The 14,779-nt window shown below is 40.8% G+C and overlaps 1 protein-coding gene across 2 annotated transcripts in view; it reads right to left on the bottom strand.

The window, feature by feature from the left end:
- prex1 (phosphatidylinositol-3,4,5-trisphosphate-dependent Rac exchange factor 1) overlaps positions 1 to 14,474 on the bottom strand; it is an 81,388-nt gene extending 66,914 nt beyond the window's left edge. Inside the window, exon 1 of one of the 2 annotated variants that reach the window (XM_017411373.3) lies at positions 14,082 to 14,474. In XM_017411373.3, the coding sequence (XP_017266862.1) occupies positions 14,082 to 14,225 (144 nt within the window). In that variant the 5' untranslated portion in view covers positions 14,226 to 14,474. The remainder of the gene's footprint in view (positions 1 to 14,081) is intronic. The other variant, XM_017411377.3, reaches the window with a different exon arrangement.
- Positions 14,475 to 14,779: the final 305 nt, after the last annotated feature.

Below are 14,779 nucleotides of genomic sequence, written 5' to 3'. Positions count from 1 at the left end.
GGGACTGAGTGAAAACTAGACGCGGTAATATGTAAGAGTCATTCACAACACATACTCTGACTCAACTTCTGGCAATATCGCATGAGACCACACATAATGTTATTTGACCAAAACTGCTACAACATAGGTTGATCTTAGTTTAAAACTGGCTCGAAAGGCAATGGGTGATAAGCATTCATTCATAGAATGCTAGGACTTTTTGTTGGACGTATTTAGTACATGCTCAAGCAGCTGTAACACTTGTCAAAATTATGTAGAAATGGGACATTTTGCAGCTTTTTGAAAAAGGAACATCCGCTGGCTGAAGTAAGGCTGGGTATTCTAACAGAGCTGACTCATCAGTGTTTTAATTGCAAAAAGATATGTGCAAGAAATGCTGAAGACGTATTACAACAAAACAATACTGCTACATTCTGCAAGCAGTATGCACGCTTGGTTCTGTGTGGCATGCAAACAGGAAGTGAAACCGGTGCAATCACACAGAAAGCCAAAACCAAAACTTTTTTTAGATGCCCAAATCAATGAGAAGAATTTTGTTTCTTTTCGAGGAGACAGTGGGTGTTGGCAAAGGAAGGAAAATAAACAGTAAGCAGAATGAAGCAGTGCCTCGCAACACAAAAGCACCAGATGTCATTTCTGAAAAGGATGTGTGGCTTTTGTGAAAAAGGAAGTTTATGAAACGATTGACTGGTCACCAACTTCACTGTGTTCTATATAAAGTGACAGTTTAGCTTGCAAGCGAACTGTGCAAAGAAAAAAAAAAAAAACACTGTACCGTATCTTTAAATTCAACTTTTTGGGTCACAGCTGTGCTGAGCCACAAATCTGCCCAATATCTGCGACTATCTTATACCCCAGACAGTAAAATTTATGTTCAGTAACAACCGGACGTGTCTCGTATGGGACATCAACTCAAACAACCAACAGCCATGGTGTCAATGTGAACAGAGGGGGTTTGATAAATGATGAGGTTTATCAGAGCGTAGAGGAGACAGACAGTAAGGTGTGAACATACAGATGGACCATATGCTGGCCTGAGCTTAGTGTTCGCTTCACCGGACAGGGAAGAGGAGGAGGCCTGCTGACTTCCTGTCTGCTTTGTCTGCCTCAATACACAGTCTCTACCTGCAGCTCCTTAAACTAACAGAGCCTGCGCCACATTGAAAAAAAACCCCTCATTTGAACAAGAACGTTTTGTACAAAGCATTTTATTGATTAGCTAATTATCACCTGCCACCAAAATAGTGTGTTAACAAAAATATTTGAAAAACCAGTGGACAATTTTTTATGAAAATTGCAGAAAGGAATCATTGAATGTACATCTGCAATGGATAAATTGTAGGAGCTGACCTGATTCAAGATGGCCACCACACCCAACTGACCTTACAAAACACAAAAATGGTTATAATTCAATTAATTTTACATATACAGAGCTACGATTTGACGTGGTAGTAGCTGAGAGTCATTCATAACATTTACTCTAAGAATGACATTTCACAATATCGCACAAGATAACGCCTAACATTTTTTTTAAGGCTTGACTAAAACGGCTACAATTCAATTATTTCTCAACATAAGAAGATCTTAGTTTAAAACTCTGGTATGAAAGATGGCGGGTGATATGCTAGGCCTTCAATTACCATCAAGGTTTAAAACTTAAACATGAAGCATTTTTTATGTAAGAAACTCTACAAAATCATAATTACACAAACAGAAACCCGCAGGGAAATAACAGAGAGAAGTAAGGAAATGTCACAACTGACAAACTGGGTCAAGCTGCAACATGGGACTAACACAAAATCTGTCGAGCCGCTCTTACACAGCTTGAAGGGAATGTTTTTTTAAGGGGTCAGCCCAAGTCAGGAGCAGAGGATGCATTTAATTAGATTTGTTTACTTTAAACCAACGTCCCCCTTAATGGATATGGACTAATGAAAAGATAAATGTCTGTGAGAACCCGATGACATGGGATCATTTAGAAGATGTGGATGTGCTGTAATGAACTGCCCTTCAACAAAAGGTGTCTCGTTTACAGAAAAACAATAAAGTGCCATAATTATTCATCTTAGTCACCAGCAGAATTAACTGAGGTTCTGTAAAAAGAACCAGACAACGAACAAAGAAATATATTTACACACTAAATGTTCAGATTTTTGTTCATGAATTATTTTATATAATCGACAAAGGATTTAACAGGATTATATGGTTCAGGAAAAACAGTGACATACGTGTCAATCCTATACAGTTACTCTCATGTCCAGCTGGTAACACTGGCACAAACATACCGAGACGTTTCACTGGCCTGATGAGTTTTCACAGAAATCAATTTTGTTTGAAAAAACCTAATGCAAATTTAAATGTGAAATATGCTGGTGTAGATTCTCACACCAACGTGAAATACATATACTCTGACTCAACACGAACGGATGTATACAAACTTTACATTGAGCAAAATAAGATAAATAAATAAACAGTTAGCAGAATTCAAATGTGACCAAGGTCAAATGAAGTTATTGACAAGTATTTTTGCCAATCAGAGGGCTTGCTCACAACATATAATAAGACCCGACCCAGAAGCTAAAACACAGCAGTGAGTGAACATCCCTGCCTCCGAAGCCCTGCGTAGTGAGAGTTGAACTCCCGAATTAGCAAACCGCTATGAGAATTAATGCTGAAAATGATGAAGTTTCAATGAGTGACCTGAAACTATCAATAATACCACAAAGAAGCAGAGCAGTGATTAGCAGAGGCATCAACCACTGCTGTTTTCTGTGAAGTTGTTTGCAGTTAGAGCAGCTTGGTTATGTTTTTGCCTAATGTTCCTAAAATCATATGAAAATACAGAAAACACAGAAACAGCTGTTTTAAAGTTTGGTCCCTCGATGTCCCTGCAATTCTGGCCCTGGCACGAATTTTGTCAATGACCTCTGTCCTGCTGCAGGATTCTTGGCACAACACTGCTTTACTTTCTAAATATCAAAGCAGTCATCTTCTTTGTGAGCATATGTATCTAATTCCAGCATGTTTTCTGTAAAGAGGGCAAAAAGATTGTTAATGGGAACAAACCTTGACACACACACACACACTCCTCCCCTTTTTTTTTTTTTTTTGCTTCTGGCTACATCAGCATTCAGCAACAATGCTGGGCCATCTCACTCAATTCAGATATCTCACAAGAGAGCCTGTATATCAAGAGCTAGCTCTAACACTTGTCAAGGTTTTTCCAGCAGGCTCTGAGAGGCCCTTTTCAATTCGCTGCAGTTCCCACACCTTCTGAAACAACTCTCAAACTGAATCAGAGACCCACGGATCCAAGATTTTCTATGCAAGTTCTCAGGTCACCAGTCTCAAACTCTCTACCCTTCCCAAACCAAAGAAAACAACAACATGCTAAGAACAATGACCCATTAAGCATCCCTCCTTTTAGAAAGGGGATTGGGGTAACCAGCCACAAAGAGAGACAGGGCAGTTTTGGAGAAGGAATGAGGCCATTTTGGGGCTGACATGGCATGAAATTGAATAAATAAATGAAGAAATCCCCTCTTTGTAGCCAGAGCACAGCAGAGCCAGAGAAAGGCCCATGACGTTGCCACAATGAGGGACCCCAGCAAACCAGAGCAGACTTTTTTCCCCCCTGAAGCTGTAATTTACCTCTCGCCTCAACTTCCCAAAAACTCCCTCCACTCCTCCTTCACCCACCAGCCTGTCTCTAGCTGTCCTACAAGAGAAACTCTTTATGGCAGACCCAATCACCAAAACACAAAGTTGTCTTTGAGCCTTGGCCAGATTTTTTTTTTTTCCTCCTCATCTCACTCACTTCCACGTTGAAGGACTTTAAACTTCAAGGTTCTTTGAACTGCTCACATGGGTGGAAACTAAACACTACGGGGGGATGAGACCAGACACTTCCTGTCTGAGACCTCCTCCTCATCAAGCCCACGTCACTCATGTGACGTTAATGAATAGATGATATACAGGAACTTTGTCACAAATATCCAAGTTTTACTCTGAAATCAAAATTATGAGGCTTACTTCTTTCAGCCAAATTGTTTCACTGCTGCTATGAAGCAATTACAGTTTCTACAATTGTCTGGTTTTGTTGCCAACTTGGCACTGGTGCATATAAAAACAGGACCAATTTTGAATTCTCACTACAGGCTGTTATCATTCACTATATCTCAACTATATCAGGTTGTTTAGCATATTATCAGTTGCAAGGTTCCTTTCAGTTATGTCATTTTAATTGAAAACATGCAGAAAAGCACAGAACATGTATCCTCACACCCTGGCACAAAAAGAAGTGGAAATGTAGCTGAAAACAGTGTTGTGCATGAACACGTTCAAATAGGAGTGGCAATTTTTTTTCTATGAATTTAGAACCTACAAAGCTGTGTTTAACTCAGGAACCTGAACTCAGCACGGCTCTTTGTAGTAACATTAAACAACACTCTTTTCAGGAGTTAACATTGAACTGTTAGAGCCTGCCTTTTTAAGAAAAATATTTGATTCTTTTCTGCATGAAATACAGGTTTGTTCTATTTTCTGCTGTGCATGTCAGACTGCTACAGACATATCTGTGTCTTGTCTTTGTGGGGATCAGGTAGATAAATTTCCTGCTTTTTCTCCTTGCAACAAAACTTGACAATACAAGTTTAAGACTGATGCCTAAACTATCGTTACTGAAAGCTTACGCCACGTTGTGCCTACATGAACAGTTATTGCACAGATTAAGCAAAAGCATACTCTAACCATAAAGTGAGTCCAGATCTCAACACGAAGACTTGTCATAAAAGAGATTAAGAAAAACAAAATTGAACATAAAAAGAAAAACAATAATAACCAAATGGGAAATAGTTAATGTTCAGAATGTGAATTGAGCTCAGAATTTTGAAGTGCTGAATTATAAACATGAATCAATTCAGTTTTAATAAGTGTAAGATGTAGTGCAACAATGAACTAGGTCTTGTTAGGGGTGGGAATCTCACTTATTTGCTTCAAAACATCTTAAATCCTTAATTATATTTGTCACTTGCAAAAGGGACATATTGTCTTAATGGAGATCGTTCAGCTCAGGTTTGCTGGCAAGTCTTCTTTTATTATGTGGCTTCTTGTTGACAGGTGACATGTGGTGATCTGCAGATAACATCATGGACCAGATTGCAGGGACCATCTGGAGGTTTGGTCGTGTGCGTTTTTTGGTGCTGATAGACGTAAGGATAACAGAATGAATCACAGTGTGGTGAATATGGTGTTGAGTGAGCCATCAGAGCAGCGCCGGCCTCCAACCGACCCGAGACGAGCTACAGACAAAGAGGTACGACAGCTAATTATTTAAGGTGGACCTGATTATACCTGCTCATAAACGTTTCCAAGAAAGCATTTCAGTTTTTGCTTTAATTTGTATAACTTGAGCAAGAAAATTCAAAATAAGAATGTCACACCTGGCATTCAGCTGGGCAGACATAAACAGTCTGCACAGCTTTGGAGGAGATGAAATGGTGGCAAAGAAAAATTAGTACCCAACATTTCGCAATAATGGTCATTTGGAAAAACGGGTAGGAAGATGATACAGAACATACACTGTTTAAAACTCAAACAGCGTTCAACTATCTCACTGAGAACTGCATGCACAAAAAGCAGCAGGTTAAAGAACTTTTCTTTTCACAAAAATATATATTGTTTTATAGCTCTGAAAACCTTGATGCAGTCACTGTTGTACCAACACTGGGTGACACTTTTGGTATCATTTTTACTCACAATATTTCAACCCTGCCCAAGCAAAACACACAGGAAAAGCTAAAATCTTAATTTAAGTCAGATGTGATCATGTGGTGAAAAGACAAAACAGACCTTGTAATGTCAAAATAAAACAAGGTCTATACAGATATTTATCCAGCGAAGGGTTCTAAAAATAACAGCTGGACATGGAAAACAAGCTGTTTCATTAGGTTTATGGACAGCTTGTGAGAACTAAATATTTACAGCATTAGCTCACATGTTAGTGTTGAATTAGTTAACAGAAAATGCCATTGCAAAACAAATGTCAAAATAAAAGCCTTTCTGCAATAAAGTTCAAGACAATACCAGTAGCTATCATGAACACTTAAATACAGATTTTGCATAAGGTTAAAATAACAAAAATTGATAAACTTTAATACTTGGTCATGAAAGAAAATGTTTATTTTAAAAATAAAAATTTTAAGTCCACATAAAATCAAACCCTATAATTAAGAGTTTTTTGCTACAACACACCAACGTTGTAATTCAATCTATTTCTATGGAACAGTATAGCAAAAAGACAGTACAGCAAAGTTCCTCTTCTGGTTATTTGATTTGCCGGCATTTTTTCTGTCAGGCATGTATACTTTCACTCTTGAAAGGCAACACGCATCTGGTTGCATTCGAGAAAGCAAACAAAGCACCGTAAGCTCGCTGCCCCGGTTCATAAACCAACTTGCAAATCTCTTTGGAGTGGCTGTGCCAAGTCCTTCTGCAGATACCCATCCATTCAGCTCATTCACAGCGCTGCACTGGTACTAAACCCTCCTTGAGAAAGTAGTTGTCCAAACTTTGTCCAGGTCCTGATCTCTGAGGGGACACTGGTGAGCTCATATTTCCCTGCTCTTACAATTCAGGCCAGGCTGAGTGACGTATCGTATGTCAGCCTGCAGAAAAACACTTAGCAAAGTTCTGCGTTTTTTTACATGTTTACTGTTTGCTGAAGTAAAAAGGAAACAACACAATGCATCTGAAAAGTCTCTCTGATCTGCATTCTTCACATTGCAAGATTAGATATTTCATACACAGAGTGAATTTATGATATCCTTACTGATGCACACCTCAGACTTCTCTTTGCAGAGTTCTGAATAGACACACTTCTCTAACTGCAAAGTTCCTGGTAATCAAAAACAGAGAACCTTCATAAATAACTGCTTATGCAAAATTCAGTTTCTACTGTACTAATTTACAACTATAAGAATCTGCAACCATCCTTTGAAAGGAGCCCCCCTTTCTCTTTTACATTATGACTTTGGGTCAAAATGGTTCAGACTTGTTAGGGTGAATTCCTAAAATTCCTACTCCTGTCTCATGCCTTAAAGAAATGGCTTATCAACACACATGACTATAAAAAGCACAAAGATTAAGTTAAAAACTGGCAATTACCGCCATTGCTCTGTAATGGCTTAGACTGGCAAAGTACTTTCACTGCAAGGTACCAATTGTCCAAAGTTAAGGGAGGGAAGCCTTTTTAGACAAAAATGTCTTTTCTTTGCCTTCATTTTAATTGTCTTTCAGCATACAATAATTATTTAGGCATGCAGGTTGCAGTGGGTTGCAAAAGTACTCGTCCCTCTTGGTCTTCTGTTTATTTTGTTGCCTTACAACATAGAATTTAAATGGATTTTTAATTTGTTTGGACTGTAAATAACATTTCCATTAAAAATATGTCAGATTGATGAATGTAAACAAGGATAAAAACTTATTTTAAATAATTCTAAAACATAAAACTGAAAAAATGGTGTGTGTCTATGTATTCAGCCCCATAAACTCGATACTGTGGAGAGCCCCCTTCAGCAGCAGGTCCAGCTTTTTGTCTGTTCTTCATGACCAAACATCTCCAGATCCTTCAGGTTGGATGGCCCTGCATTTTGCTCCATCCTTTCCTTTAACTCTGTCCAGTTTCCCAGTACCTGCTAATGAAAAACATCCCCACAGCATAATGCTGCCACCTCCATGCCTCACTGTGGGGATGGCGTTCTCAGCATGATGAGAGGTGGTACATTTGCCTCAGACATGGTGTTCTTGATGTTTGGTTTCATCTGACCACCGCAGCTTCTTCTACATGTTTGGGAAAGAAATTCCAAACAGTCCAGCCATTTCTGTAGAAAAGCTGCCCCATCAGGGTAATCTTTTTCATCCTGGATGTTTCTCTGATTAACACCCTCCTTACCCGGTCTGTGAGTGGATTTAATGGAGCTCTGAGATGTTCAGGATTTTTTTTTAAAACCCTTATACGTAAAATAGTTTTTCCTCATTTAACTTTATTAATGTGGTATTTTAGGGGGAAAAAATCCAATTAAATTCAAGGTTGTAAGACAACTAAATAAAAACATTACCAAGATGGATGAAAACTTCTGCAATCTACTGCATTTAGGCTCCTGAGTAAGATTCTGTGTCTTATCCACTGAGAATGAAGAAGCAGAGTGCTTAAAGCCCAATAATAAAAGCGCTAACAAAGCCCCAGCAGACTGTTGCAAAAACCTAAAATCTGATTGTACGCATCTATGTTTGCATGATTACAGCGATTCTGAGACTACAGAGAGCAGAAACCACCAGCAATGTGGCAAAGATGAGAGTTAAAATCTAAAACTATTTATACTCCCCAGCCAAGAGAAATTTGACGCTGGTCTTTCCCACAGAGTGGGGAGGGTACGAGAGGTGAAACAGAGGAAAGAAAAAAGAGAGAGAGGGAGAAAGGAGGAAAGAGGTAGAGCTTGTAGAGGAAGCTCAGCGCTGGGTTCCTGCACGTCCGTCTTCCTCAGCCTCGGCTGGAAAGTGTGCTGCGTTTGTATGCAAACCTGCACACACATCATCCTGTTTGATCGGCCCGCATTGTCTAAACTGCAGTACGGGATGTAAAAAAAAAAAAAAAAAAAAAAAGAGTCAACAACAGGCGAAAACAAGAAAGAAGTTTTAGCAAATGTGCCATTCCACATAACAACATATTTTTTAGGTTTATACCAACAAACACAGACCAGAATTAGAGCAGTAATCTCATTTGTGTGTGGCCCAAAGCAAAGGTCACAGGAGGCAGGATTTCCAGATGTTTCCTATTATCCCACAGCACCTTCCTGGTCACTCAACTCTTTTCTGTCTCTCAACTCTCAGCCTTTAAGAGGGGAGGTCAAAATCTGACGGATTTATTGGCCACACATTTTCAACTGTTGTTTTTACCGAGCAAGATTCACCAAGACATGGGTCATTGTGGTCAGACAGAGAAACATCCTGGGCATTTAAATGTGGCCAACAACCATATTTTTTGTGGTTTCGAAGGAAAACCCCTCAAGCCTAGCAGGTATGACACCAGTGACCATATTCCTGTCAGATAGCCTACATTCTTGTGGATCCTGTCAGGGAAAATCCAGTTGGCTGGATTAAATCAACAAAACACTATAAAAGAAAATCCATCGCTAATAAACCTTGACACTAAAAGGCACAAATATGGGAACGTGTCACAACAAAAGCTTTAAGAGAGCAGTTATCACCAAATAACTTCAAAAGAGATCAGCTTCCTTTCACTCGGCTCTAAGAGTTAATTGATTTAGAGATTTGGAGTGATAACACCAAGCAAAACGAATCCTCTAATCTCTGTTTTCACACCCCCATCCCCTTCTCACCTCTTGTGCTCTCACCATCCCGACATGTTTCCCTCTTACACTGTAGATGAGCTTGTTGGAGCTGGTAATTGCCAGGGGATGAGAGACATGCAGAACAGCTGAGATGCCAAAACCGGATAACCGTTGCTTTTGCATGTCAGAGCTCTGATCAAGTGTCAACTACTGTTCTGTTCGCTACTTTAGCACGTCAATCCAGCCAATATCTGCAAAATTGGCTCAGTTATAGCCATTTTCATTGATTAGCTATGATAGCCATCTTGACTTGATTTGAGTCCAAAAGTTAACCAGTTGCAGAAGTACATCCAATAGATATTTCCTGCAAGTTTCATTCAAATTTGTCCAGTGGCTCATGAAATATTTTGTTAACAGACAAAAAAAAAAAAAAAAGCGTTGCAAGTAAACATGACACCTTATCTGAATTTCTTCAAATTGACTGCAGCTGAGGCTCAATCACGTCGTAGTGTTAGTTTCACATCATCAGATTTTACAGGCTTCTCGAAAATTCAGCATGAACGATGGGGCAGCAGCATCTGCAAACCTAAAAGATTTTTTGTGTTCTCTACGTTTCTAACTTTCCAGCGAGCACATCGTTTCTCCTACCGCTTTCTGAAAACACACAGGAAAGGCAGAGATACACCACAGATTCTAAGGAAGGTTGCGAAAAGGAATTTGGGGGAAAATGAGGCATCCTCTAACCAAATATCAAATCCGATCTGAGAAAAACACAACTGTCACAAGACAGTTTTGTGCTTTGGCTGACTCGATTTCATCTCCCATCTTCGCTTTAGCTTCAATATTCTGTGGGACGACACATCCCAACACAATCCTGAACCAGACTTTATCTTTACTGAAACCATATGCTGCGAGCTCCCACAGCTAGACTTCCCTTATCAACACCACAGTGAGCTGCTTGGTGACAAACCCTTGGCTCCCACTGACGGAAAGGCAGCAGGCTTGGCTGGACCCTCAACAGAGAACATGAGGGAGGGGATTTGCAAAGGATTGGCAGTGGTCTGGTGGCAGTGACTGATTATTTATTTTTCCTCCTGGTTTTGAATGTCCATGTACAACTAAAGAGTTGCTGTGTGAAAATCTACAAGTCAGACCTTTAAAACTCTTCAACACTGAGCAGCAGAAGACTGATGGGCACACTTGATTTTTTATGATCCTACTGAGTGTTTTGAGGTATGACAAGTTAAAAAAAACACTTTACTTCCAGTTTTGAAGGGAATACTTTGAGCTTAAAGACATCTGAAATCTGTGGACGTTTGGGTGTTCACTCTGTGTATTCTGGGGGGATTTCATAGAAAAACTATAAGTCCGATAGCAGCAAGAGACACACTGGAAGAAGACAAAAATGTCTACAGTTTGAGTTGTAATTTGTCTAAGTACCAAAGAGAGTTGTGGAAGCATAAAAAGTTTGTTTGCAAATGATTTAAACATTTTAGAAAATACAAAAATTTAGAGTGACATCATGATTAATTGAACAAAAAACAAAAAAGTTAAACTGCAATTGTGTAAAAACTGTAAAACATATCAACAAGTCAGTTCAGACATGTAAAGTCCAACTTTCTGTGACCTATTTAAACTGTGACTGATGTTTCTATTGTGAGGTGTGTCTGAGATACAGAGCTCCAAAGAGAGCTGGGTTTTCTCATGGAATTCACCAAAATCCCATTGACTGCCATTGTTTTTGTTTCCCCTCAATGGTTATGCAAATTATTTTCTAAAGCAAGCAAAAGTCATAGAACACTTTTCTTGATCTAGCTGCACATATCAGGGTATATTTGGCATGTTTTACTTCAAAGCCACAACAACAAGATCGTAATAAAGATGCTTCATTGCTGGATGCATTAGCACCCGTACTCCAACCAGCAGAGCAAATTCTCCACAGTTATGACTGCAAATAACATGAGCTTCATGTTGACACTCCCTTTGAAATAACTGCCATTCTATGCAAAGATCTGGGCGATAACATCCTTTAATCCAGACTATTTTCACCTCTCCGAATACAAACTGAAAGGCTTAAAATTAAAGACACCGAATCATGTGATGACATGAATGAGCACAACTGATGACACTGACAGCTTTCAGATGTCCACAAGAAAAGCCTCCCAGACTTCTCCGATAAATCTGTGGGGGATTTGTCATTGTTGTGCCAGAAATGGGTTCAGGAGGAAGGAGGTCACAGCGTGTCCCTTTGGAGGCTGGTCTGTCTTGCAGCAGATGATAAGCCTTCACTCACTGCGGTGCAACCGAGAAAGGAAGCAGCGCCATCCAAACCATGCTGGGATTCTACAAGTGGAAAAACACTCATTCATATGCGGTTGCAGGTTTTCAGGTTCTCTTTGAGAAACAGCAAGCCTGAGATCAGGCACTATCTGCGTGACACAAATCTACCCGGAGCCAGAACTTTGAGGAAGTTTCTTAACATGTGACAGCGCGGAACAAAGAAGGAACCAACATCATGTTTCAAACACAAATATCTACCGGATGTCGAGAACCGGAAAACGCAAGGAATCATGAGAATGTTAATAAGAAACAGGCTCTAATCATGGGTAAGAATGATAACAGTCAGTGGGTGCCTTTGAAACCAGCAGGGTGCCAAAGCAAAGTAACCTAAGGGCATGTTTGCTCCAGGGCAGTAGTTTCTAACGTTGGGGTTGGGACCCCACACAGGGTCGTGAAACACCAAGTGAGGGGTCATCAGATGATTTCCAGACATCAAACACGATTTAGAATTATTTGCTAATAGCATACTTTGAATAATTGTTAAAAATCTAAAAAACAGAAGTCATAGATGGTTGAGAATTTAAACTACTGTTGAGGGTGTTTTATTATATCCTTGTTTGAGCGTTTTATTAGCAACGTTTGTACTCTTTAAAAAGGTACTCATTGCAAAGTGTGAAATAAAAAAATAAAAAAAGAGGGTTATCCTGAACTATATTAAATGGTGCCATTTTAAAGAGCTCACTCTTTAGTAGTTTTCCAGATACATTGAAAGAGATTCTTAAACGCGGAATCAGAAGAGCGTAGAATCTCATAGAGGACGTTAAGGTGGAACTACAGGAGTGAATCTGCTGCTGAACACGGAACAAAAAGAAAGGATGAGTAAGACAACTGATAAGAATAAATATCGAGGATCAAGCAGGGCGGCGGAGCTCTAAAAAAAAGACAAGAGCTCAGCATTCGAACACATGCGGCTTCTGCAAAACTTCTTCTGAACTGGTAAGTTTATCGTTTCAGCCTATTTTAAGTCGCTTCGCTTGTTTCTCTAAGTAAACAGACACACGTGGCAGCTGACATCTGGTTCCAAATTTTTATTTAATTTCCAGTTTCGTGACCTTGCAATGAGCACCTTAAACCAGTAATAGTCAGGGTCGCAAGTCTCTGTTAATTTGTGGGTGAGAGGGTGAAAGGTTTGGGAAGCACTGCTGCTGTAGGGGTGAGTCTTTGCAGCTGATCCTGACCTACAACTCAGTTTTTTTCCCCTGTGCAACAAAAGGAGCTGTTATTGTTGTATTAGAATAATAAAAAGTACTGTGCTGTCATGTTAAATACAGCCAGACCGGAGCTGACATTCCTCATGTTTTGGCCACAGCTGGAGGCAGAAGCCACCTGCAGCAGAAAAAGATGGCAGAAGATGAAGGGGAGCAAAAATACAAATTAAAGTGACAAGCAGAAGTGACGAAAAGAGCGGCCGGTTGCAGGTGGGAAGTCAGTGCGTTAATGACTGAAAAGGATGTAAAATTACCAGGATGTTCATTCATAATACAGCAGCCTGTACACAATGAGTGAAAAAGGAAACTGTGCTAAAATGGTCTCCCATCTGTCTGGTAAATCCTCCTGAGTATTAGGGCTGCACGATATTAGAAAAACTGGCGATGTTTAATCCTGACACGTCTGGTTGGGTTGATGATGTCTTTCTTGTAGCAAAGCTTGATTTCCTCTTACATTGTGAGGAAAATGCATTTGCGGGTTGCAAAGCAGAGTTGAGCGTTTTGGCTTGAATGACTGAACTCAGAGGGAACAAGCTATGCTGGCAATGTGGAAGAACCCTACACAGCCACAACAGCCTGGCAGCCTCCTCCTCCTCGCCAGCTTGGTCACACACTGCTGTGGGATGGCGTACCCCCCATTTTTCAACCAGTACTTGTTGTAAGTCAGCAATCGAGGTTGTTCTTCGAACAGTGTGCCCGAGCTGATCCAACAGGCGGTAGATGAGGCTGAGGTCAGGAATCCAGGCGGAGGTAGACTCTGATGAAGACTCGCTCTAAGGGGCGAGTCTGGTCCCAGACTGTGGGGTTATGGTAACCGGGCACCTGGGGTACCAGAAGCTCAAAACGACTCAATAGCAGCAAATATTTGGCAAGTTTCTACATGGGCACAACCTACAGGCTTCAGACAGAAAACAAATCTTACTTTGTGTTAACTTTATATTGTGTAGCACTACTTGCAAATCCTCCTGTGTATCCATTTCTGTGTTAAGCCCTTTAAACCTGAGCTTTAACTCAAGGCAGAAGTCAATAAACCCACTGGAAGTTTCTTGTTTTGACACTAATTGAGGCTCGGACGCAGCGTGTTGGAGCTGCAGAGCGCAGACACCTAATCAGGGCTAATGAGGCTCGTGAGGAACCCGAGCCTTGACAGCTCGCGGTACAAACGTCAGAACTCAGAACTCACCGACTGGAGAAAGAGCAGCGTCCGGACATAATCCCGCTCCGTGTTCAGAATCTCGTTCAACACGCAGAGCCGGAGCCGCTGCTGCCGGTCCGAGTCTTTGGCGAGCTGGATGCCGTTCCCCTGGTGCCCTTCGTCCTCTTCCATGATCCTCACAAACACCCCCACCACCACCTGAAAGGGTCCGGGTCCGGACGGTCTCACACTGGGGCAGAAACTCGCGTGTTTCCCTGAAGCGTCTCTGCTGCTGCTGCTGCTCCGGGGCTGGTTCTGTTACTCCATGGCGCACAATCCGGTGATGCTCGACGCACCGCTGGGGACAAAAGTTCAGCGAAAGTACCGAACAAGGAGCCCGAGGAGGGGGGAAGCTGGGCTGAGCCGCAGAACCAGCTGAGAGCGAAGCGAGGAGGAGGAGGGACCGACTTCTCCGAGCGCATACAAACAAACAAACAGACGTCTGTACCCACATCCCCTCACACGTGACCAAAATTAACCAGCTTCTTCATGGTCAAAACAACTCCTCAAAATATCTTTTAAAAAAACAAACAAAAACAAAAACACGGACTTCAGCTTGTTAAAGAAAATTAAACAAAACGAATGCGTGACATTTGCGGGGTTATAACCACTCCATGCAACCGGTTAGAAACCGAACCCAGTGTAAGTTAACACCGAACCGATATATTTCATATATTTTGCAGAAA

Source organism: Kryptolebias marmoratus, linkage group LG8, assembly GCF_001649575.2.
Source record: "Kryptolebias marmoratus isolate JLee-2015 linkage group LG8, ASM164957v2, whole genome shotgun sequence".
Taxonomy (NCBI): domain Eukaryota; kingdom Metazoa; phylum Chordata; class Actinopteri; order Cyprinodontiformes; family Rivulidae; genus Kryptolebias; species Kryptolebias marmoratus.
This window is presented reverse-complemented; position numbering and strand designations above follow the sequence as displayed.